Below are 26353 nucleotides of genomic sequence, written 5' to 3' on the forward strand. Positions count from 1 at the left end.
AGCCAGTACTGATCTCAGCAGACAGGAAAAACGACCGCACCCGTAGCTGCGGGGCAGCAGTGACGTCACGGCTAAGCGAACCGACCCCGTTCTTCTGGCTTCGCTGACCAAGGAGCCCCGAAGGCCGAGAGGGAATGCGTGGGCAGTGGGAGACCGCGGCTCCTTCCGTCCGGGCACGGAGCCCTGCGCTGCAAGTCGCCAGGGGCAGCGGCCCCTCGCCGGAAACCCCGCACCCGGCGGCCCCCACCTGCCCGGTGGCGAGAAAGTGGGTGTGTGCGGGGGGGGGGGGGGGGGGGGCGGCCAAACTTCCTGTCCCGCGCTCAACCTGCTTCCGGCAGGAGCCGGAAGACGCTGTGTGTGGACGGAATTCGGAACCGACAGGCGGACTGCTGCTGGGGACGGAAGGTGAGCTCCGGGGCGGGTCGGACCCACTTGCTGGGCTAGGCGGTCCCCGAAAGGGAGGGAGCCAGTACCGGCTCCTCGGGGGCTCGTGCCGAGGTCGCCCCCCGGAGAGGACAAGGAAACCGCCCCCCTTGGGCACCCCTGCGGGATCTGGCGGGCCCGGGAGCGGCCGGTCTGAAGCCCCACGGCTTGGACCCTTCCCCTCGCGGGGTTTTGGGCCGATGTTTCGGCTCCTTTGCTTGGTTTTGGGGCCGGAGCGTGGGAACTAGACCGTCCTGAGAAAGCCGGAGTCCGCGGATGCCCTGGGCGGGGGCTCCCGGACTGCGCTCGCAGCCAGGGCCTGCCCGCGGACCTTGGGGCCTGACACTGAGGCCGTTGTACTGGGAAAATACGATGCCAAGGGGACTCTGCCCTGGATATTTCATCCCAGAGCTACGGTCTTCGTTCATATATCCCCTTACTTTCCGGGTCTAGAAGAAGGAAGGCTGCCGACTCGGAGGGGCTGGACTGCGGGTTTCTGCTTCGCCTGTCATTTCCAGGCGGGGGCGGGGGCGAGGGTGGGGTGGGGGTGGGAGTGGGGGTGGGCTGTGTTTACAGCAGATTGAATTTATCCTCTGAGGTGTCTTCAGATAAAAGAATCCAATTAGCTTATTAAAGTTTGTTTCACTTGCTCATGAGGCTCTGAAATGCATTTAGGCACTATTTGGAAGTTAAACATTATTAACTTGGACTAAGAATTTGCATTTCTTCCTCACTTTGGCAAAAGGTCAGTGAAGCATATTTGCAAAAAGAATAAAAGAAACATTTTAAAATACAGTCAGGGACATTTTGATGTTGAGGAAGAAATTCCACTTTGTCTTCGTGTGGACATAGTAAAGGCAACTAAACCAGCAGTCAAAAGATTTAGGTTCTAGTTTTTGAAGGTTTGCGTCTAAGTAGATGCCTAATTTTTGGCAAATTACTTAATCTCTAGTTTTTGCCCCCCTTTTTTTACTTTACAGATTTATTTTTTTTCAGCAAATATTTCCTGAGTGTTTACTTTGTACACAGCAGTGTCCTAGGTTAATGGAAGAAGGGTGAATAAACTCAGTAAACCTAACCGAGGAGAAAAATTTCCATGTAGACAACTAATATCCAAAGGAGGGTGAAATAATGTCTAAAGAGGGGTTAAACTTAAGGACAGATTTGTTTCGACTGGAGGGAAAGGATCAGAGAGTCTTCATGGAGGAGATGCAATTTGAGTTGGATTTTAAAGGCTGGAAAGGATTTCACAAGATCAGAATTAGACTGGGGATGCTGATTACCGGTTGAAGAACTGTCCCAAGCAAAGACCTTGAGCACTGACAAAGGTTACTATGTTCATTTAATAGTGAGTTTAGTGTGGGCTGGAATAAATAGTTTGTTAAGGAATATAGTGGATGCTGGAACTGGAACGGTGTTCGAGGACATGTAGAGTATTTGAATGCCACGCTTAGGTGCACTGAACTTTGAGTAAGGGGAGTGATATAAGCATTTCTGTGTTTTGGAAAGGTAACTCGAGTGGCTGCATAAAAGATGGATTGGAAAGGGAAATTTAAGGGCTGGGTAGTCAATTAGAAGCCTATTTTAATAGTGTAGTTGAAAGATAATAAGAGACCTAAACAGGACATTACAGTAGGAATAAGTTTGGGGGAATCAGAACCACTGGGATTATTTAAATAGGAAAGATGAGAGAGATTGTTAAAGACCTAGAATTTGCAGCTGAGTGGGAGGAAGATTGGGCAATAATTGAAATGGATAATACAGGAAGAACAGGTTTGGTGGGGGAGATGATAATCTGGATTTTGTACATTGTTGGGTTTGAGTTGCTATTGGATATCTACGTGGAGATAGTAGCAAGCAGTTAGAAATGAAAGTTTGAAGTTCAGAAGAGAGGTCAGGAATAAAGACAAAAATTTAGGTATCATTTGCAATGTCATTCATTTATTATACAGGTATTTAGTGCCTACTAGGTGCTTACATGGAACCTTGTATGGAAGCCCTTTAAGCTCATAGTAAAGAACAACTTGGAGCTTCACAGTATCAGAAATGACTCTAAGAGACCTAAATTCCTTATGACTTATATAAAGTACTGTGCCAGGCACTGTGCTGGAAGATATAGTAGTGAACAAGACTAGTTCTTTCCCTTGTTTATGGAGCCTTCAATTTAGGGGGTAGCCAGACAAAATAAATACTGTATAAAAACAAATGAAAGAATTAGAAATTGTGATTAAGTGAAGACAGTAGAGGTAGAAAATAAAGGTTGGAGTGTGGAGAACCTTCTTTGAGTAAGATATCAGGGAAAGCTTTCTAAGTGAGTTAAAAGTTTAACTGAACTCTGAAGGATTAAAACAACAACAAAAAAGAGCTAACCAATGGAAAAGAGGGGTAAAAGCATTCTGAGAGAACAAATGTCATGTGCAAATTCCTAATATAAGAAAGAGCTTAATGTGCTCTAGGAACTAAGGGAGATTTCCCTCCTCTGGGGCTCGGTGAACAAGTAAAGGAGGTTGACTCCAGAGTGTGGAGAGGCAGGAATGGCTCACGTAGGTTCCTATAGGCCAGAATAAGGAGTTTAGGTTTTGTCTATACATATGGAAAAGCCTACAGAAGTTTCAAGCAGGGAGGTATATATAATAGGATTCATATTTTAAGATGATATTTACTGTTGTGAAGAGAATAGAAAGGAGGGTGACAAGAGCAGAAGCAGCGAGACCAGTTAGGACGCAGTAGCAGTACTTTAGGGCAAGAGTTGATGGTGGCCTGGAGTATGGTGGTGGCAGTTGAGAAAGAAGTAGGTGGATTTGCTATATTTCCCCTTTTGGAGATAGAGTCAATAGGGCTTGCAGCTGGATTGAATGTTGGGAGCAGAGGAAAGAAAGTAATAAAAATTACTCCTAGCCTGGCTGGGCGTGGCTCAGCAGTTGAGCGTAGACCTGGGATCTGGGTGATCAGATTCGATTCCTGGTCAGGGCACATGCCCGGGTTGCAGTCCCGGTCCCAGGTTGGTCGGGGGCATGCAGGAGGCAGCCAATCAGTGACTCATCATTGATGTTTCTGTCTCTCTCTTTCCCTCTCCTTTCCTCTCTCTGAAATCAATAAAGATATATTTTTAAAAAAAATTACTCCTAAATGAAGTAAAGAGTGGTTTTTGAGTAGAGGGTTGTGGTAAGAAGTTCTGGCAGGGAATGATGGGAAACAGGCTTGAGAGAGAATTTCTTCTGGACATGTTAAAATTGAGATATCAAGTTTAAAATGTTAGGTAGAGATGTCAAGTAAGCATTTGGATATACAAGCCTGCAGCTCAGAGGAGATATCTGGACTACAGATAAACATTTTGGAGACCATATCATTTAAAGCCACGGATCTGGATGAATTCACAGAAGGGAGAGAGTATAGGAAGAAAAGAGGGTCCAAAGACTATCCTGAGGACCATTAACATTTAGGGGCTGAGTGGAGAAGGAATATAGGAGTTCTCAAAGGAGACTCGAGAAATGGCTGCTAAAGTAGTAGTGAAATAAGGAACATGTATCTTGGAAACAAAGAGAGTAGTGTTTGAGGAAGGGAGGCAGTGCTTCTGAGAGACAATGTCAGTTATGCCTCTTTGGTGGCAAGTGACCAATTTACTTCAGAAGAGGAATTTATAACAAGGATGTGGGCAGCTCACAGGACCAAAGGAAATGCTGAAGGCCCTGGCTTTATAAAGGGTAGGAATATGAGCAGCCCCAGGGGAAGCTGCTAACTGCACTACTAGAATGAATGGACTGCTGCAGCAATTTTCAGTCCTTAGTTTTTTAGGATTCACATTCTGAGGAAAAGTGTCAGATTTATTCAACATGGGTCAAGTGTCCAGTAGTTGGCCAGGGTAGAAAAGAACACTTCAATCTACAGTCCTGCCAAGAATGTAATCAATGGGAGGGGTAGATCCCCAAACAAAATGTGTGTTGTGTTACCCAAGCAGGGGAAATGAATGTAGGACAGGCAAAAACAGTGGTTGTCTATTGCAAAGATCAAATAAGATGAGGACAGCAAAGTGTCCATTGGATTTGGCAACATGAACATCATGGGTAATCTTTACAAGAAAGGTTTTGGCGAATTGATAGAGTTGGGTAATGATTAGAGATGAGAAAATGGAGATAACTCTCTTGATGAATTTGGCTTGTAGAGAATTAGGAATGTAGAGAAATGGAGAGGAGACTGAAATAAAATTCAGGGCTGTAGGAATGGAGCACCCAGAAGATCCTAGGAAGAGAAAGGAGAAGGCCCAGGGTGATCCTACAGTTTCTAAACTTACTTTGACTCCGCAATTCTGTATTCCAAATTTCTTTCATTAGAATTTAATCAACTCCCATAATATGCTAGGTATGATATAGAAACTTACCTTGTTTTTCTATTCCCGGCACTACCGTTTTATACCAAAATTGAAACTGCTCTTTTAAAATAAATTTTAATTTTTGGTCTTTGTAATTTACTACTATTAGTAGAATTTTTGTTTTCCTTTTTTAACCATTACTGATTTGTCTGGGTCTACATCTGTGGTCAGCCACAGGTGGAGATGAGGGGAGCTGAGAAGCAGATTGGCTCATGGTCAGAGAGACTAGTCCTTTTGGTTGAAATCATGTGCTTTATTTTAACCTTTGTGCAAATGTGTTATAGCATAGTGGAAGCTAGGAAAATTCCAGGACAAGTGGAATAGGGAAACAGACAGATAGTTAAACAGCATGTGTGGCCACCTAATAAATCCTATCTTCCCTAAACCAAGGACACTTGAGAGTAAATGGTCTCCTCGTCCTCCTCAGTATCAGCAGGGACAGTGGATTTCTAAAAAGTATAATATATGCTCGACCAAGATTGTTTTTGTGTGGTTTTTTTTTTTAAGCAGTCTAATATGCTTTGATGGTCACAGGGAACCATGTACACAGTAAAATTTGGTTGTTACCAAGGGGAGAGGGAGATAGGATCTGAACAGCACTACTTTGACCAATCCCTGGGTTTCTGAGATCAGTTTGTTTTGTTGTGAACTCTATCTAAAGCCAAGATTCCTTATTTATGATTTGTGGAAAATACGATTCGGTGGGCTGGGCCTTGATTGCTGATAGTTAAATGTCATTGTCTCTTCTATTATTTATGGAGCTAAATTAGTACATTTAAATTTTCTATTTAAAAATAAACAAAGATACAATTTGCCTGTCCACCAGCTACAGATACAAAATAAAAACGAACAAATATTATTGTCTACATTGAAGAACTTTGGGTGATACAGGTGACTGCTCTGTATATTGCATTTCTAATCTCTTATCTTAGTTAATGGCATTAAAAAACCTGGGAAGAAATTTCCTCTGAGACTCATAATTTTCTTGAAAATAGCTTCCCTTTGAGTAAGAGCAGTGCCTTTCACTCCAGTGTCATGTAAATTGCATTTAAAGGAAAAACATTGCACTGGGGACCCCCTCCCCATACTGGCAAATTATTTTTATTATAAATATTCTAAATATGTTCAAACATAAAGCTAGGTAATCCTTACACCTCTTACACCGAGCCTTTATAGCTCTTAATCAACTATAACATCAAAACAAATTTACAAATCAATAATAGCAGTGCCACTGTCAGTGGATTTCTAAAACTATACGCTAAATAAAGATTATTTTCTTTAAGCAGTCTAATATGTTTTGATGGCCATAGGGAACCATATACATCATAAAATTTAGGTTATCAGGATTATATCAATTGTTGCCATGGATTAATATCTTTATGAGTAAATATACAAATATAAACAACACCATAAAACAAGAAAATTCAAATTAACATTCATATTATGTGGTAGAGATACTGTTTTATTACAATGAAATACATATTTAAAGTTGAGCTTAGCAGTGGAAAGATTTAGCCTTGGATTCAGTAATATATTTCATCTGTTTCTAAATTTTAACTCTTGTAATACTAATGCAGAGGATATTATACAAGGTAGTATTTATAATGTCAAAGCATTGTTACGCAGTTTATGATAATCAGATCTTATATTTAAGCAAAGGTGCCTAAGAAGTCCTTGAATGCCAGTTTTAATGAGGTATTGTTTGATAACTATATAGAGTTAAAATTGCCTTGTTCAGTTGAAGATTTGCTTCACAGGTAAAAAGATAACGTAGAATGGAAGAAAGGTTGTGCAGATCATATGGCTGATAAGGGACATATCTAGAATATATAAAGAACCTTACAATGCAGTAATAAAAAGACAAATAATTTAAAAGTAGGCCACCAGCCTGATTAGGAATTCCTCCAAAAGAGATTTATAAGTGTCCAATAAGCACAGGAAAAGATAGCTCAGTGGTTGAGCGTCAACCTATGAACCAGGAGGTCACGGTTAGATTCCATTCAGGGCACATGCTAAGGTTTTTGGGCTCTATCCCCAGTAGGGGTCATGCAGGAAGCAGCTGATCAATGATTCTCTCTCATCGTTGGTGTTTCTATCTGTCTCTCCCTCTCCCTTCCTGTCTCTGAAATCAATAAAAACATATTTTACAAAAAACAAACAAACCAAAAACCCACAGTAAGTTACCACTTCACACCCATTAGGATGGCTGTGATAAAAAAGGCAGATACTTACAAGAGTTGGTGAGGGTGTGGGGAAATTGGATCCCTCTCATAAGCTACTGTATGTGACACACCACTTTGGAAAACAGCCTGGTATTCCTTAAGAGGTTAAACATAGAGTTACCATATGACCTGGCGATTTCACTCCTAAATGTGTACAGAAAAGGATGAGAACATATGTCCACACAAAAGCTTGTACATGAGTGTTCATAGCAGTATATGCATAATCGCCAAACTGTGGAAACAACCCAGTGAGCATCAACTGATAATTTCATAAATAAAATGTATATCCATAAGTAGAATATTATTTGGCAACAAAAAGAAATGAAGTATTAATGCATGCTACAACAAGGATAAACCTTGAAAACGAAATGCTAAGTGAAAGCAGCCAGGCATAAAAGATCACATATAAGAAATGTCCAGAGTAGATAAATCCACACAGGTAGAAAGTAGGTTAGTAGTTGCCAAGGTCTGGTTAGTGGAGGGTTTGGGAGAAAGTGGGTACAGGCTTTCTTTTTTGGGATGACGAAAATGTAGAATTAATTGTGGTTATGGTTGCAAACTGTGACTATACTAAAAACAATTTATTTGTACTCTTTAAATAAGTGAATTGTATGGTATGTGAGTTATATCTCAGTGAAGCTGTTGTTTAAAAAAAGATTTGCATTGCAGCTTTTGAAATCTGTTAAATGGGTAACTGGAATTGGGAATAGAATTGAATTGAATTTACTGTCACACTTAACTAGTGCTGTGTTAAAGATGAGATCCACACAGTACATTGCTCTGGTACTGAGTGCTCCAATACAGATTCTTTTGAGGTCAGCCTGCCTATTCTGCTGCATCAGACTATTCTTTCTTTTGTTTATATAGCACACATACAAACCACAAATTTGGATATGAAAATTTTATGGCAGAACTCAGTTATAATACCGATACCCATTTGTTTCAGAAAGTATTTGTGCTAATTTTTAAGATTATCATTGAAATGAAAACACTAAAATAAAAGGATGTCATAGATACCCATGGATTGAGAAATGGTGATCTAGAGGTGGCCCTTAAATTATCAGAGAGGTGACAGCTCCCTTCTCCAACTTGTTATTACAGCTTTGCAAACATGTTTAAGATCTGCTGTATCTGATTTTTCCCTTTTTCAGGGCTCATGTTCATATCCATCATTTTTCATTAGGTAAGGAAACAGAAACCTGTCCCTGAAGCCAGCACCATTAGTTTTTTTAAAAAAATCTAACAAATATAAAGAGAGTAAACAGTTGTCTAGGTTCTTAGAGATTTTACAATCCTGGAATCTCAAAATTAGAGGAAACTTAAGGATAACCTAAACATGTGGTAATTTCTTGGTGTCTTGAGTTGAGCTGGAATTGAGGAAAAGGAATTCTTAAACCCTGGTGATTCAAGATCAAATTTAGAGAGATGTAATCACTCACTATTCATGCCAACTATTCATGCCAACCTGCTCTGAGGTTAGGAGTTTGGCTCTGCAGCTTAATAACTTGGGCAAGTGATGTACTAAGCCTTGGTTCCTTTCAATGTAAAAAGAGGGATGGATAAGCCACATTGAGTTATTTTATTATAGTGCTTGAATAAGAAAAATGTGTGTGGAAGGAAAAGTTGGAGATTTATACTGCTTTATGTGGGAAACTTAAAATTTTATTTACATCTTGTAAGTGGTTTTTAATGATGAAAAATACAGATTTCTGGCAGCTAACGGGGGGGGGGAGAGGAAGGAACGTTCATGGCAATAACATTTATTTAGGTACTTCTAAACGCTCTTTTTGTAGAGCATATCTTTTCACTTTGCCTTGGTATTAATGGAAAACTCCCATCCTGAGTATACATTTTACACTGTATGACCACTTTGTATATAGTAGTGCTCCCAGTTTTAGCAAAAATTATACAATATAAAGTGAACTCTCTCTGCCAAAATCCTGAAAGAAAAGAAAAAAAGCTATAAGAAAGTAAGAATTTATAGCTGCATCAGGGTCCCCAGAGTACTATTTTTGGGAACCACTATTCAAATTTTGACTGACTGTATAACTATTTTTAGAAAAACTGGGCATTTGAGAAAAGAAAAAAGTCACACCATCCTACCACCCGATGTAACTACTATCACAGCTGTTCGAATTTCCTTTTACTTTTTCTTATGCTTATCTTAACTAGTTTTAATATTGGCAAGTGTGTAATTTTGTAGTTTGTTTTTGTAATTTTGTAACTTAACCAACATTTTCTAATTGTTGGGTGTAATTTAATCAACACTCTCCCATTGTTGGGTATAAATGTGTATTTATATGTTGCTTGCAATTGTTTATTATCGTAGATGATAAGATGAAATTCTTTGGACATATAGCTTTTCCCATATGTAAGACTTTTTCTTAGAATAGATTAGTAGAAGTAGAAATTCTATATCAAAATATAACTTTTTACGGGTTTTGATACCTGTTGGGCTTAATCTATTTTAAAACAGATGTTTTAGGCGGAATTATTTATTTGCTTGCTTGTTGTGGATAATACTGGGGTGGCAAAAGTAGGTTTACAGCTGTTTGTATGGAAAAAGACATGCAGGTTATATTTATTACAATAACTTTTAACTCAAAAGAATGTTACAACTGTAAGCCTATTTTTGCCCATTCCTGTATGATGAAGTCTTTGTTCATTTAGCTACATTTTTCCTCTGCTCTTAATTCTCTCTCTCTTTTTCCCGTTTTAGGCTAAATTGATTACCCACCCAGTACAGCATCTTAGAGGAAAAACATAGCATTTCCTAGAGGAATATGAGCATAAACAGGAAGGTGTCATTGACTCTGAATTAAAATTTTAACCTGTCCCCTGAACAGCTACAGGATTTGGAAGCTGAATCAATGTTATCAGATGAGTTAGAATCCAAACCAGAGGTGAGCCCAGTCAACTTGTTTCCTTTTCTTTCTAGTGGGCTGTGTTCCAGAGTTTGTCCTTATTTAGTTCAGGAGTCAGCAAACTTTTTCTGTAATGGGCCAGATAGTAAAATTTTAGTCTTTGTGGGCCATATTTTCTTGGTTGTAACTACTGGTTTATTATTTTTCTGTTACTAAGTACTTTCTCAAAGATTTAAGAATTCTGTTTTTACCTCTTATGACTTTTAATATTTGTTATTTAAATAAGTGCAAAATCATACATTTAGATAATTATGACAATGTTATTTCATATATATAGCATATATGTATAATGTGTGTATACATATATAAATATTTACTACCACAAACATTTATTTATAAATCCTAACCCAAGGATACTTTTTCCATTGCTTTTCAGAGAGAGTGGAAGGGAGAGAGAGAGAGAAAGAGAAAGAAATATCGATGTGAGAGAGACATATCTACTGGCTGCCTCCCATATGAGCCCCGACCAGGGCCGGGGATTGAGCCTGCAACTGAGGTACATGCCCTTGGCCAGAATCAAACCCGGGACCCTTCAGTCTGTGGGCCAATGCTCTAACCACTGAGCCAAACTGGCTAGGGCAATAAAAATAACTTTAAATTTTATTTGTTGTTAATCTAGTTTTTCAGTGAATATGGCTGAGACTAGTGAGCAATCAATACTTAATTACATCATCACCTTTTGGGAAATTCAGAGGTTTATATCCATTCCTAACAACCTGTATTTCTCTATGTTGTTTCCCCTCCCCCACCCCGTAGCTCCTGGTACAGTTTGTTCAGAATACATCCATCCCATTGGGACAGGGGCTAGTAGAATCGGAAGCTAAAGACATTACTTGCTTGTCCCTCCTTCCAGTGACTGAGGCCTCAGAATGCAGTCGGCTAATGTTACCAGGTAAAAATTAAGAACACCACAGATAAGATAAATAATAGTCCTAAGAGTATAGCCTACTCTATGGTACTGGTGGAATGGGGGTGGAATGGGCTAACTGATTTTATAACAGACTGGTGGAAACTGTAAAAATTAGGAATCTTGGAGAAAAAGGAACCATGGAAGTTATAAGTGCATTGATAGTTTACGCCATAGGAATGGATATGATCACCCATAGAACGTGAGAGTGAGAAGAAAACACGGCTAAGGTAGAATGCCTTGGAACTCCCTATTCAAGGTACAGGGTAAGGCAGGAGAGCCTGTGAAGGAGGGAAGAAGGAAAGGCTAGAGTCGTATGAGGAATACTGACGGAGTATAGGCATGGAACCCAAGGGAATAATCAATGTGTCAAATGTTCCTAAGAGACCCAGTGAGATGGCATCAACAAGGCCATTGTTGACCTTAGCAGGACCTGTCCCATGGAAAGGGGGTAGAAAGCCAGGCTGCAGTGGGTTGAGATACTAGTGTAAGATAAGTATGGTTGAGGAAGTATCCATACTTTGTAAACACTCTCTGCTATGGAAAGGAAAAAGAGAAGGATGGAAGATAGATGGAAGAATTCTTTTCTCAGAATTGAAATATTTAAGGGTGGTTTATGCTAAAAGAAAAGAGCCAGTTAGAGAAAATGGAAAATGTAGAAAATTGGTGAGGAGGCTTCAGGAAAGGTAGAATGAAGTAGAATGCTAAACACAGGTAGTGAGATTAGCATTGGATGGATAGAAAGAGGGCAGTCCTATCACTTGACTATTACTGAGGAGAACATTATTTTTAGATGGAATGAATTCTTTGTTTTCTGGTCCTTGCTTTAAAATTTGGAACATTAATGTTAACTTGGGGAGGATCAATATTAATCTGTTGGTGACAAATTATTTGTTTTAAAGTCTTCTGGTTACTGTCTTCTAGTGGTGCTTTTTCTTTGGTTTTTTAAGTGACTTTAAAATCTTTTTCAATGTTTAAAGATTCAAAAAGGGCAGATATAATGAACCAACCAATGTTGACCTAAGGTTTTTTTTAACTAGCTTCTAGTTTTCTACACTTTCTACCTCTCAAGTTCCCATTTCTCTACTAGTATATGGAGTCTTTCCAGATACTTATGGATTTGCAATATGTGAACATTTCCATGTGCAATAAAATTTGATCTTTATTAGGCTTTTTTCCCTCAACTTTTTTCTCCCAATTTTAACTTACTGAATAAATATTTAACAGTAATAAAGGAAATGCAAACAGAAGCAAAAGCATCTGTCTTCTTTTCCACATTATCTTCTTTTAAGTTTTAATTTTGATTTAAAATATTTTCAAGAACCAATTATAAATAATAAATGAAAACTCATGTATGTACTCACCTCTCAGCTCATGAAATACACTATTACAGTAGCAAATTTATATGCACAAACCTCCCTAATCTCATTCCCCTCCCTCTTAAGTATGTGTGTATCATTCCATGCATGGCCTGTATGTTTTCTTTTTACTTGAGACATACGATAGATACAGAAAAGTACAAAACCATAAGGACATACATTTTGAAGAATTATTGTAAAGGCGATACCCATCACTTAATCAAGAAGTAGAACATTGCCAGCTCCGAAGCCCTCCATGGGAGCCCTCCCTGATAAAGACAACCTCTGTTGTTCCATAGGTCACCACTGTCCTTAACTTTTGAGACAGTTCTTTGTTTCCAAGTTTCCAGTAACCACCCAAGTCTAAGTAATGCAGTTTAATTTTAGCTATTTTTGGACTTTAATAGAATTATATGAAAGTACGTTGTTTTACTTTTCTTCTTTTACTCTGTGAAACTCATCCTTGTGTGTGTAGCTATGGTTTGTTTGGTTTCATTGCTCTATAGCATTCTGTTATATGTATGTGTACCACTGTTGATGAATATTCAGTTATTTTCCAATGTTGTTCTATGACAGACTGTCTCTCTATGAACTTTTTTTTTTTTTTTAATCCTCACCTGAGGATATATTTTTTTCCATTGCTTTTCAGAGAGTAGACAGGGGAGAGAGAGAGAAACATTGATGTGAGAGAGACACATTGATCGGTTGCCCCCTGCATTCTCTCCAACCAGGGCTGGGGATCGAGCCTGCAACTTAGGTATGTTCCCTTGACTGGAATCAAACCCGGGACCCTTCAGTCTGTGGGCTGACGCTCTAACCACTGAGCCAAACCGGCGAGGGCAAAAAGTACCCCATTTCTAGCCTCAAAAGGACAAAGGGTCTGTAAGCCCAAATGTGGATGATTGGTTATTAGTTACTGCCAAGTGTCAGAGGAGTATGTCCCTCACTTTTTAGCTGACTCCCTTTAGAACTTAAAGCCATCTCTCTGTTCTTTTCTGAGGCAAATTTTGTATTTGTACAATGAAAATACTGTCTGTTCCTAAAAGGGTGTTAGATACTAAGGATATTCCAAGGGTATTAGGTGCTCTGTATCAAAATGGTGAGCTCTTTGGAGACAGGTGCTTCATAGAGCTGTGGTATTTTCTCTTTACTAGATGACACACCAAATCATACTAACTCCTCCAAGGAGGTCCCTCCTTCAGCTGTGTTGAGAAGCCTTCAGGTGAATGTGGGCCCAGACGGAGAAGAGACGAGGGCTCAGACTGTACAGAAGTCCCCGGAGTTTTTGGCCACTCCAGAGTCTCCTAGCTTGTTGCAAGATCTACAGCCCAGTGATAGCACTTCTTTTATTCTTCTTAACCTAACAAGAGCAGGTATTTTTATCCTTTTCTGAACTCTGCTCATGCTTCAAAAAAATTGGGGTGGGGCATATTTAACTCAGTCATACTTAAACTGGAACGAAGCTTTATTATTTCATTATTTTGGAGAATTTATATAGTCTAATGATCAATTCAGTGTGGATAGAGAGAGGGTGGACTCTAGGATGACTCAGAAGTTTCTTGCTTGGGAAATTAGGTGGTGCTGGCCACCAAGATAGTGAGCACAGAAAGAACAGGGCTGGAGGGAGGATGATTAGTTCCCATTTGTGCCTGTTGATGTTGAGATATGAGAGGGACATTCAGGAGGAGGTGTTCTTTAGAGCTGGAAACAGAAATCCAGAGTTCTAAAGAGGTCTGACATGAAATTTAAGTAGTTTTGGTGCTTAACAGCATTCAGGAAATGTATGAAACAATGAGCAGGATTCTTTGATTCAGGAGTAGTCTAGAACATAAACAGAAAAGTAGGCAAATCTGGGACTCTGGAGGGGAAAAAATCCAAACATTTAGGAGGGTAACAGAAGAATAGGAAGTAGTTGCTAAAGAGGGATAAAGAAAACAATGATAACGGTGGTTACCAGAGGGAAAGGGGGCTGAGGAAGAGGTAGTATAGGGTAAAGGGGGTCAACTATATGGTGATGGAAGGAGATCTGACTTTGGTGAGCATACAATGCAATATACATGTGATGTATTACAGAACTGTACACTTGAAATCTATATAATTTTATTAATCAATGTCACCCTAATAAGTTTAATAGGAAAACAATGTGAGTGGTGGAGTGGTGTGGGGGAAGCCAAGGCAGGAAAATGTTTTAAAGAAGAAAAGGTACTAAATCATGCCAAATTCTTCAGAATGGGCAGGACTGGGAAGTGTATGTCTGGTGACCTTAGCGAGAGAAATTGTTTTTGCAGTAGTAGAGGTGGAGGCCAGGGTTAAAGAGATGGGGATTAGATGGCAGGTAAGAAAGCGGATATGCAAGTTAGAAGTTACACTAGTTCAAGAAAGTTGACTTTGAAGGAACAGGTGAAGGTGACAGCTAGAGAAGTACTTGGGACTTGCTATTTTTAAAAAAAATAAGGATGGGAGAGACTTGAGCTTGGCTGTAAGGGAGGCTATAAGCTGGCCAGGGCCAGTAGAGAGGAGATAGATGAAGGAGACATGAGGGGATAATTGAAGGGTAGGATGGGGATAACAGACGTGAGGGTTAGCCTGGTTGCCAGGAGGTACCAGAAGGAGGTAAAAGAAAGACAAGCCTCTAGGCTGGGTGTGGAAAGGTCATAACCTAATATTGTGTGAGAATTGAAGCTTGAAGTGAGAGGTGAAGATCTGGAACAGCTGATTCAGGACACACAGGTCTTCTTAGCCAGGGCCAATAAAAGGTTTATTTGATGGCTAACTTGCATATATCCTGTTACTTCTTCCAGGTCTGAGCTCTTCAGCTGAGCACTTAGTATTTGTACAAGATGAGGCAGAGGATTCAGGGAATGATTTCCTTTCCGGTGAGAGCACGGACAGTAGCATTCCCTGGTTCCTCCGGGTTCAGGAGTTGGCCCATGACAGTTTGATCGCTGCTACTCGTGCACAACTGGCAAAGAATGCAAAAACCAGCAGCAATGGTGAGGCCCCTATGGTGTTTTCCAGTATTCTCTGCAGAGATTTTGGTAATGCAATGGTCATATTTTGAGTTATGTTTTGTGGAAACTAAATTGCTGCTCATGACAATTTAGCAATTAGCTATGAGGGCTGTAGGATTGTTTCCTTCAAGTTCAGCATGTCTGTAGTAATTCCTCTGCCACTTTTCTCTATACAGTAATTTTCAAACTGTGGTCCTTGCATCATCAGCATCAACTAGGAACTTAGAAATGCAGACAATCAGGCCCTATCCTACTGAATCAGAAACCTGCAATCATTTAGGAAGCCCTTTTGGTGGTTCTGATGGATGTTAAAGCTTGAGGGCCATACTCTATTCAACCACTCCTAAACTGCTGCAAAACCTTTGCTTATGTAGCATGCCATAATACTTTTTTTTTAATAAGAGAAAGTTTGTTTATAAAGTTACAGAGGCAAAAGAAGGGCCCTTGGAGTTTAGGATAGAGAAAGGTAAAGGTAACACACCTGAGGGAAAGAAGAGGGGAAGAGGAAAGACATGGCTGTGTTCCTGGGAGGGGGAGTGCCTGCCACAATACATTTTGTTTTAGATTTGTCTCTGTATTTTGTCATTAACCTGTGACAATTAAGGTAATACAACTAATTATTAAGGTAAGGTACAACATTCATATCATAGCCAAGCTTAAGTACTGAAATCTTACGTTAGTACATAGTTGTTTGGAACTCATGCAGATAACGTAGAATATGCTTATGGTTATTTTTTGATTACCATGCAAATGAAAATTTAAAACTTTCTCATTCAGAGCTCAGAGATCCCTGAGAAAATTTCGGACTATTCCTGTTTTAGAAACATTAACCTAAATCTTTCTTGCACAGAGAACTCCAAACTACTGTTAGTTTTCAAAATAAGTTCTGCTTAAAATGACTTATTTTACCATGTAGGGGAAGCTCTGAACTTCATATTCTTCCTGAGATGGCTTTTGCTAATCTCTGGATCCTGAAACCTTCAGCATCTCTACATTGCATTGAGGAAGTAGTGCTGTGTTTGCCAATGAGAAGTAGTATAGGGAGAGAACTTGGGATTTAGACTCTGGGGGCCTGAGATCCATACCTGGTGCCATCATTTACTAGTTCCATGCCTAGGGAATATAGCCTCCCTTAGCTTCAATTTTCTCATGTTCAGAATATAGAGATCAGGTTACTTACCTGATTGGGTTGTTACAGAGATGAAATAATATTCTCCCTGGGAAATGCTTTATAATCAGCAGAGCATTGTATGGATGTTTTTATTACTGTCAAAATATGTTACTTTGCTACCTAACAACTACCTGATATGCTTGAGTATAAGGTGAGTCCAAATATATAATTTTCCATTTTCTCAATGAAATGTTTCCCTAAATGCCTTTTTTGTGGTCTAACTGTGATATATAAGCCTTTAGGCATGTAGATAAAATTAAACATTGTAATTTGCTTTTTGAAGGTTTTATTTTGGTTACACACACACATTTTAAATTATATGAAATACATTAATTTAATGTTGCTTTTTACCCACTTACATGTAATGAAGTGATTTTATTCAGTATTTTAATAAATTTAAACAAATACCTTTGTCATTGCTGAAGCCACTTTGTGAGTGTTGTAGCACGGTTTATCAAAGCACATCTTCTCACCCATCTAAGTTGACTGAGATATAAAAGTATTTTTTTTTAAGTATTTTAATTTTGCATTTGATGCTTATATTAGGGGTAGGCAAAGTTCCCTGGGCCAGATACCCATCTGTTTTTGTAAATGAAGTTTTATTAGAACACTGGCATGCCAATTAGTTCTACAGATTGCCTATGGCAACTACCATGGCAAAGTTCAGTATTTGTGACAGAGACTATATAGCCATCATAGTTAAAAATATTTACTATCTGGCCCTTTACAGAAAAAGTTTACTGATCCTTGCTGTATATGATACCTTCACTGGAAATTGTATCCCAAATGCAAAGACCAGCTCACATAACTGTAGGATCTTTAAAGTGTTTACAGTTGTTAGCCAGCTTCTGCAATATGAGGTGTTGAATTTCTTTGTCTCCCTCTTTTTTTAAATGTTTGAACCAGCCATCAGGCCACCTCTAAGTATCCAAAACTATCATTGGTTGAAGTCATTTTAAGCTAATCTCCCTTCTGCAAACGGTACTTTTTTCCTCAAAAACGAAGTAATTGAGGGAACACTTCGTTAAGTGAGCGATTTTATAAGTACTCAAATACAAGGCAACTCACTCTTTTCTGAGGGATTTTCTTCTGCCTTATGTTCTCATTGTATTTACAAAATTAAATGCACAGAGCCCCAACTATCACAGGTTTAAATCTCTGGATTAGCGAGGAGTTTCTACAGACCTTTCATTAGAAAGTAGTTAGCTGGAGCTTTGAAGTTGGGAAATTTCCTTTATGGTATGTGCTGTTTAAATTATTATATTTTTTAACCCTCACCTGAGAATATTTTTTCTCTTGATTTTTAGAGTGAGAGTGAGGAAGGAGGGGAAAGAGAGAGAGGGAGACAGACATCGATGTAGACAGACACATCCATTTACTTCCTCCCGCACGTGCCTCAACTGGGGCCAGGATTGAACCTACAACCCAGGCATGTGCCCTTGACTGCGAATCCAACCCAAGATCCTTTGGTGCACAGGCCAACCCTCTAACCACTTAGAAACACGACCAGGGCTAAATTTTACCTATGTATAGTTATTACTTTTTCAGTTAAACAAACAAACAAAAAACCTGTGCGACAATATTTCAAAAGAAAAAGTTAATATTAACTAGCAGAAGGCATCTTAGATTTTACTTTGACCTTAGAGTTTTATGACTAGCATTTGATGAAGTACAACAAGGAGAATGTAGGGCAGGAAGAGATTAAGATTAATAGATGGGACAGACACTGCCTTTGATCCACTGTTAGGTTCCAGGGAGTTTGATAGGTACAACATATATATCCAACTCTTGGCTTTTGAGGGAAATTTTGAAATCTAAATCTTATTCCTAAGGTAGGTGTAAGTGGAAAGATAAAGTCTGTATGCCTATGAGAGAATTAAGTGAATGTTTTTCTCTGTTGATGTCCAATTGTGCCTGAAAGAAAATGAAGAAAAAGGTGCACCCCCTGCTACTTTGGAATTTATATAGTTTTTAATTAACTGATTTATTTAAATTTAAGGGAGGTACTTGCACTGACTGTGTGCTTCTCTCTCCCCCCTCCTTTTATTCTTTTGAACAACAAACTCCAGGAGATATTATCATTCAGTTTTTACAGTGTGGTTAGAAATTTTTTAATCTGCTGAGTTTTTGCATTCTTAAATATTTTTTAACTGAAGAGGAGTGGTACAGGAAATTGGAAGGTTTGTTCTTACTCTCTAGAATGATAGGAACAACCAAATTGACTTAAGAAGACAGAAACCTAAGAATGGCCATCTACAAAAGAAATTAACTACTGTAAGTCCAGAACTAAGCCAGAATGGCTGTTCCTCCTTAAAATACATTTTTTTTAACCTAGAACTTTTAAGTCATCTTCTGTAGCACTCTACTCTGGGTGTCGATATACCTGCTTCCCCACCAATCTGTGTAATGCCCAATAGGTTTAACTCTGCTTTTTGATATGAAACCATTTTGGATGTTTCTTATATTTGCCAAAGAGGCTACTCTTGTGAAACGTATAAAGAATGATGGCCTTGGTAGCTCTCTGGAGTAAGGGGATGGGGATGGGGAGCACTGTCACTTTGTTAAATAGATACAAAGAGAGTTTGAGAAGATGAAGATATGTATTTGATAATTGATCACACTAGGAATAAAATATAGGAGCTTTATTATTAGAACCAAAATATCTGAGCAGGGTTCTTTCCTGGATTACAAATATGTCTCTTATATAGGAGAAAACGTCCACCTTGTTTCTGGAGATGGGCAACCCAAAGATTCTGGGCCCCTTCCTCAAGTGGAAAAGAAGCTCAAATGTACAGTTGAAGGCTGTGACCGGACGTTTGTGTGGCCAGCTCACTTTAAGTACCACCTCAAAACTCATCGGTGAGCAAATCTGAGATTCCATACTTGGAGCCAAAGGACACTGATGCTTCCAAAGGAACTTGCAAGCAAGGAACTTGACAAATGAAAGGAAAGCAGGGGCTGCCACTCACTTGTGGTTAAGATGTCTTTTGTGCTTTAACAGAAAGACCTGCATTGTCTTATTTACCTCTTTCTTGACAGATATTTAATAAGACATTTGGCACTTAGATGAACTGCAGCAAGAATTCTCAAATCTCATTGTAAACATAATTTCCTGGAGAACTTAAAATGCTTAAGCTTGGGCCCCACCCTAAATCTAATGAGATCCATATTTTGAGAAGAAGGGCCTGGGCATCCGTAGTTTTAACAAACTTCAGGCAACTTCAGTATATCCAGGTTTGGGGTTTACTATCTGCCTTGAGAGTCAATAGGAGCTTTGATTTGTCCTCTCTCACAATAAGCATTTTCAAGTATTGTTGTTCATGCATTTTTGTTTGTTTGTTTGTTTTCAGAAATGACCGCTCCTTCATTTGCCCCGCAGAAGGTTGTGGGAAAAGTTTCTATGTGCTACAGAGGCTGAAGGTGCACATGAGGACCCACAACGGAGAGAAGCCCTTTATGTGCCCCGAGTCTAGCTGTGGTAAGCAGTTCACCACAGCTGGGAATCTGAAGAACCACCTGCGGATCCACACAGGTCTGTATAACCCCAACAGTCCCATGGGCAATCTGCTTGGCTCAGTGCTTACTTGCATAACCTTAGGAAAGGCTCTGAGGTGGAAATAGCAAAAGCCTAGGGTGATTGCTAGAACTCTGAAGATGGAATTTCTTTTTTTCAGCTTCCTCATGGCACTCTTCAATTCATTCAGTAACATTTATTGAGTTTTCACTTGTGTGTGAGGAACAGAGAGTGTTAATTCCTGCCTCTAGGAACCTAAAGTACTGGCAGGGATATAAAACCTCTGACAGTGATGATATGATGAGATATGGACAGAATAAGTCTTTCCAAATATCTTTGAACATTACACAGCTGTAATTTGGGGCCGTAATATTGAGACACAGAAACCTTACAGAGCATGTTCTAGGCACTGAATGGGGTAAGATGGCTGGAAATACAAAAATTAAGGTATAATCCCTAACTTTGAGGAGTTTGCTTTCTTGTTGGAGACTCACAGCATGAGAAACAGAGTAGAAAAGTAACTTGTTCTGGGTCAAATAGCATGTTAATATCAAAGCAGCAAAATAAAGGTACCCTGACTCTTAGTCTAAGGAGACATGAGGGGATAACTGAAGGATAGGGTGATATTCCAAACCACTTGGCCCAGCATGTGCTAAGTCTGTTGCCAGAGCTTAATCACTGAACTCACCACTGCCTTAGGATGTGTACCTTCTCTACTACCTTGTAACTTCCTTTGTCTCTTGTTCATTCTCGCATCACTAAAATGACCACAGGTACAATTGAAGGGCATTTAAAAGCAAAATCCCAGCCGAAGCCATATTTGTTCCAGGCATGATTCCTCTAGATTGACATTACCACTGGCTGTATTTTAGGGCAGAATAGCTTTGTTCTCAGCTCTGCCTTGAAAGAGTAAACTATACTTACTCCAAGAAAGCAGTTTGAATAAAAATACAAGAAAAACATCTAGCTGAATAGATTAGGAAAGAGGTAGAGCTCGCCATGCCTTATTGTCAAGTGCAGGGACCTTTTCATCTGTGTGCTGCTCGCCTTCTTTGTAGCATTTTGTAAAACTGAACATCTTAAAAGGGGACAGCTGTAATACTTTCAGCAGTAAAGATAACTTTTAAAAAATGCTTTTTCAGAGGATAACCTGATTCTCTCTTTAACCTAATTGTTCTCCAATTTCAGAATTTCAAGCTGCTTCCATTTCACACATTGTGCTCTCTCATTGCAGTCTCATACCTTAATCACTTCTCCCAGGATGCCTCATAGATCTGGGTCTCAGTAATTTATATAATAGCCCTGGCTGGTGTGTCGTCCCATACACTGAAAAGTTCGATTCCTGGTTCAGGGCATATGCCCAACTTGGGCGTTCAGTTCCCGGTTGGGGATTTGGTTATTTGTGAGAATAGCTCACAAAACTCAGGGAAACATGTTTATCAGTTTATTATATGTAAAGGATTTTCTAAAGGATATAGATGAATAGCCAGACAGAGAAAACAATAGGTCAAGGTCTGGAAGGGTCCCAAGCACAGGAGGTTCTGTTCCTGTGGAGTTGGGGTATGTCACCCTTTTAGAATGTAGATGTGCTCACCAGCCCAGAAGCTCTTTGAATGGTGTACTTTTCAGATTTTATGGAGGCTTCGTCACATAGGCTGAAAATCCCAAGCTTCTAATCGTGGTTTTTCTGGTGACCAGCTTCATCCAGGAGCCCACAAAGAGCCATTACCAAGTGACATTACCCAGGAAATTCCAAGGGATTTAGGAACTCTATGTTAGAAACCAAGATCAAAACCAAAATATTGGAACAAAAGATGCTCCTAGTGCTCTTATCACTTAAGAAATTTATAAGGGTTTTAGGAGCTGCTTATCAGCAACTGGGATTAAAGGCTAAATGTTAGAATAAAAAATTCTCCTAGCACCCTTATTTATAAGGGATTCTAGGAGCTTTGTGTGAAGAACTAGAGGCAGAGACCAATTTATATATTTCTTATTATTTCACACTTGCTGTTTTCTGAACTTGCCCTGGGCACTCTTTAGTTTCAAGGCTCTGCTTATACTGTTCCTTGTGCTTGAAATTTCCTTCCATCCTTGTCATCTTTTAAGACCAGCTTAAATTCAGCTTCTTTAAAATATCACAGAGTTCTTCCCCTTTCTAAATGCTTATAGCCCCTTTTTGTATAAGAATTTATAAAAAAGTTCTAAGTATATTTCTCTCTCTCACACTAGTCTGTGACCCTTAGAGGATAAAGACTGCATCTGATTTTTTCATTTTCTGTTTTAAAACAATTATAGACTTACAGGAAGCTGCAAAAATAGTACAAGGAGTTCTGTGTGCACTTCCCCAGCTTCCCCAGAGAGTTACATCTTATGTGGTCATGCTACAGTATTGGAACCAGGATGTTAACAGTACTGTCAGTCTACAGGCCTCACTCAGTTTTTACCATGCATGTTTGATTTTTAAAATAACCAAGTAATATTGTGGAAAAAATTACAGAAAAGCAAAAAGAAAATAAATCATCCATAATACCACTAATAGGATATCTACTTTTTACAAACATATTGTTACAGATTTTTCTGTACCTCTGACTAAACATGTTTTTATATGTTTGCTTTATAAGAATATATAATACCTGCTTTATAACCTTTAAAAACCTGTATTTTTAAATGGATCTAGAAACTGATTCTTAAAGAGAAGTGGTATATAAGGTAGAATGCTGGCAGCACATATTATGCAGTGTTAATCTTGACATCCTTAGAGGGGATGAGGTCACTAAAGAAGGTAGGTCAGTGCAGTTGGGGGTCAGCTCTTGAGCCAGGAGGGAGAACTCTTGATGCTCAGAGGCAGCCACTCTTAGAGAAAAAGGCAGGACTGTCTTTTGGTGGGCTGTATACTAATAGATCATCGAGAGGTGACTTTGCTAGATAACCCAGTTGAAATTATATAGCCTGAATTTAAGAAATCAGAGTAAGTTATTGGAAATAGAGAACGGTTGATGGGAAAGGAGAGTGATAGATAGTTCATCAGAAGACTGAGTTTCTATCTCATTTTCTGTTTCTAGGAGAGAAGCCTTTCCTTTGTGAAGCCCAAGGATGTGGCCGTTCCTTTGCTGAGTATTCTAGCCTCCGAAAACATTTGGTGGTTCACTCAGGTACTCAGATCATTCAACCACCAGTGTGAATGTTGAAGACTATGAGAGCGGTGGCAGGAAATTGGAAAAGGGGATATTATTAACCCAGGGTTGGAATCCTTGAGGACGGTACATATCCTAGAGTCCATGGAAGCTGCATCTGAAAAGGGAAGTAAATATTTTGCATGGCTGCAATGATATTATACCAAAGATGATGTTTTGTGAAGGCAGCAGTACAGTGGGTCCAGAAAGGACTGTGGGCTGGGAACAGTGAGCACGCCAAGCCTTCCTGGTATACTTTTACAGCCTCCTTCTGCGTGCTGAAAGGTGAGGGGCTGGAGAAGGTGGTGAGTGGGAGAAGGGATGGCGTCATATGTTTAATTTCACATTCTCTGGGCTTCTCCATCTAGGTCTTGAGTCCATTTTCTTGTTAGAAATGTACCTTGTCTTTTTGGCTCCTCTCCCTTAACCTGGTCCCTATTTCAGGAGAGAAGCCTCATCAGTGTCAAGTCTGTGGGAAGACCTTCTCTCAAAGTGGGAGCAGAAATGTGCACATGAGAAAGCATCACTTGCAGATGGGAACATCTGGGAGTCAAGAGCAGGAGCAAACTGGTGAGGAGAGAGGATATGGTGGAAGGCTGTTTCTTCCAACCAAATAACTGGCTGGCCTGGTTATCTGGAAATTTCCTGATTCTGTTTTGGGTAGAGACCTGGTCTCATTTAATGGGCTAGTGGTTTCCAAACTTAGCTGTACAGTAAAATCCTCTGCAAGCTTTTAAAACATAAATATTGTCTACTCTTCCCTCCAAACAAAACAAAATGACCTGATAAATGAGATTATTTAGAAGATCCCAGAATCTGTAGTTTTAAAAGTTCTCTTAGTAAGTTTGATGGTAGCTAGTGCTGATCCATGAACCAGCATTTGAATATCACTGTGCTAAAGAATGTGTGACAAGAGTTGAAGCATTTTTACTTATCAGTCATGACTCCCTTTTTACCTTAAGTTTAATAATGCTTTTTATTATTATTATTCCTTTTCCATCTCTTAACCAATTCTCTTTTTTTAACCAATTCTTTTTCTTTTTTAAATGTTTTTATTTATTTCAGAGATAAGAAGGGAGAGGTAGAGAGAGATAGAAACATCAATGATGAGAGTCATTGATGGGCGGCCTCCTGCATGCCCCTTACTGGGGATCAAGCCTGCAACCCTGCTGGGCATGTGCCCTGACTGGAACTCAAACAGTGACTTCCTGGTTCATGGGTAGATGCTCAGCCACTGAGCCACATCTGTGGGCTCCTTAACCAATTCTTTCACTCCAAATACTCCTTCCTAAGGACATCTGTTCCATTTCATATGCTAATTGTCCAGGTGCTGATCACAAGCAAGGATGTTTATCCAGGAGGCTGAACCCTTCCCTTGTAGGCTTATCTTGCTTCCAAAAGTAGGTGAAGTAGGAGGTGGTATCCAAGATGCAGGTTCATTTCTAGTTCTGAAAGAAAAGGTCAGCTTCCTGTGAAAGAAAATGGGGACCAGGCACAGCCTTGACTGCCGTATGTGTCTCTTACATCCTGTTCTCTGTGCAGCTGAGCCACTGATGGGCAGTAGTTTGCTCGAAGAGGCTTCAGTACCCAGTAAAAACTTGGTGTCTGTGAATTCCCAGCCCAGCCTTGGTGGAGAGTCCTTGAACCTACCAAATACCAATTCTATCCTAGGAGTTGATGATGGTAAGAATTTCAACTCTCCTTTATTTGGGGAAAATGGGCTGTAACTAGAGACTGAGGAATAGGGGTTATCTCCAAAGTGGAGGTTTTAATTTCATTTCTTGTGAGTAACTGTGGTATGATTGAGTAGCATTTGTGTTCTTTGTCTCTGGAGTGGATAAGTGAATTTGTAAAAAATAAAACTTAAAAATTAATTGAAAATGTACAATAGAATAAAGAGATAAAATTTTAAGAAGAAAATTATCCATAACCCTAGCATCCTAGCCCAACTATTTCTATCTTTCCTATTGCAGTTATGGAAGAACTTAACTTTTAAAACATTTAAACAGAACATAACCAGGTTTTACAGAGGAGATATAAAGCATTTCTCCATACCTTCAAAAGCCATATCTTCAGGAGAAAAGAAAGGGCTCTCTAGGAAACAGTTGCTCCTCTCTGGTATAGAAATTTCACCCAAGTTACACAGGCCAGGCCCTCTTCTCTGAAAAACTTAACAGGTGAGGTCAGCATGCATTTATTCAGTGCCTACTCTGTGCCTGGCACCTTGGGAAAGAAGAAAGTAGAAGACAGGGACCTCAAAATCTAGTTGAGAAGCCAAAACTTACATATGGGAAACAACATTGAGTGAACAGAAGATAGTATATAAGCAAATGTTAAATTATATGGTATAGTCTGGAAGAGCAGTATAAGCTAAAAAGCCCCTAAGAGAAACTGAAATTTATTTGAGGGCTAAGTGGTTTATGTACAAACTATTTCCAAAAGATCTTCATGGTGATCCCACTAATGAACAATTAATAAGTGTGAGTTATGTGTTTTAGTTACTCATGTCCTAGTCAGTCAGTTTGGGGCATAAGTGACCATATTTGTGTAACTTCTTTATGGAGCCGACAAGACCTTATTGTGTGCCCCACACCTTAAGCCTCCTCTGTTTCATGAATGATACTAGTGGTTAACTGAAGCATGAGGCACAGAAATTGCATGGAGGTACTTTGTCAGCCTTAAGAAAGAAAGCCTTAAGCGGGGAGGGGACACTGAGCAGGAACTTTGAAGCTATGTTTAAGTTCTTGACCTGCACATATTGTGCCATTTGTATCATTGGTGACTGCTTTAAGGGTTGGCTCTGGTTTCCTGACTTGCCTCCCGAAGCAGCTTTTGCCCGTTTCCTATACAGTTGTAGTCCAGTTAACAGTGATAACACCATATTACTCTAAATTGGTATATTGAAAAATGGTCAGCTCCTGTATCAAGATTTTTTGCCTTTTCTTCCCATCCCCCTTTTGTAATACTTTCCAAATTCACTGATAATGATTATCAGATAAGAATTAATTTGGAAGAAATACAAGAACATGGGATTTAGTTTTTCAGGGAACAGTTTTAAAGTTCTTAATAAGAGGCTTGATAATACAGATAGGTATACCTGTGGATTCAACTTTTCATTGAAACATTTTTCTGCTGTTTCACAGAGGTGCTTGCTGAAGGATCCCCACGCCCCCTGTCTTCAGTGCCTGATGTGACACATCACTTGGTGACCATGCAGTCAGGGAGGCAGTCATATGAGGTTTCTGTCTTAACTGCCGTAAATCCACAGGAGGTAAAAACTG

The 26353-nt window shown here is 39.5% G+C and overlaps 1 protein-coding gene across 3 annotated transcripts in view; it reads left to right on the forward strand.

Moving 5' to 3' along the window:
• The first annotated feature begins 279 nt into the window (after positions 1-279).
• The window catches only part of ZNF410 (zinc finger protein 410), a 29871-nt gene continuing 3797 nt past the window's right edge, over positions 280-26353 (forward strand). The window contains exons 1-12 of one of the 3 annotated variants that reach the window (XR_013998654.1): positions 328-405; positions 9734-9917; positions 10695-10830; positions 13358-13576; positions 15005-15196; positions 19094-19244; positions 19736-19917; positions 22962-23051; positions 23517-23642; positions 24615-24755; positions 25046-25249; positions 26216-26343. Coding sequence is in view for 2 of the 3 variants with exons in the window: in XM_081134719.1 (XP_080990845.1) it covers positions 9885-9917; positions 10695-10830; positions 13358-13576; positions 15005-15196; positions 19094-19244; positions 19736-19917; positions 22962-23051; positions 23517-23642; positions 24615-24755; positions 26216-26343 (1398 nt within the window). In the remaining variant the exon portion in view is untranslated. Of the gene's footprint in view, positions 406-9733; positions 9918-10694; positions 10831-13357; positions 13577-15004; positions 15197-19093; positions 19245-19735; positions 19918-22961; positions 23052-23516; positions 23643-24614; positions 24756-25045; positions 25250-26215; positions 26344-26353 lie in introns of all 3 variants that reach the window. The other 2 variants (XM_081134719.1, XM_081134720.1) reach the window with 2 other exon arrangements.

Source organism: Miniopterus schreibersii (assembly GCF_964146895.1).
Source record: "Miniopterus schreibersii genome assembly, chromosome: 1".
In the NCBI taxonomy this organism is placed as follows: Eukaryota; Metazoa; Chordata; class Mammalia; order Chiroptera; family Miniopteridae; genus Miniopterus; species Miniopterus schreibersii.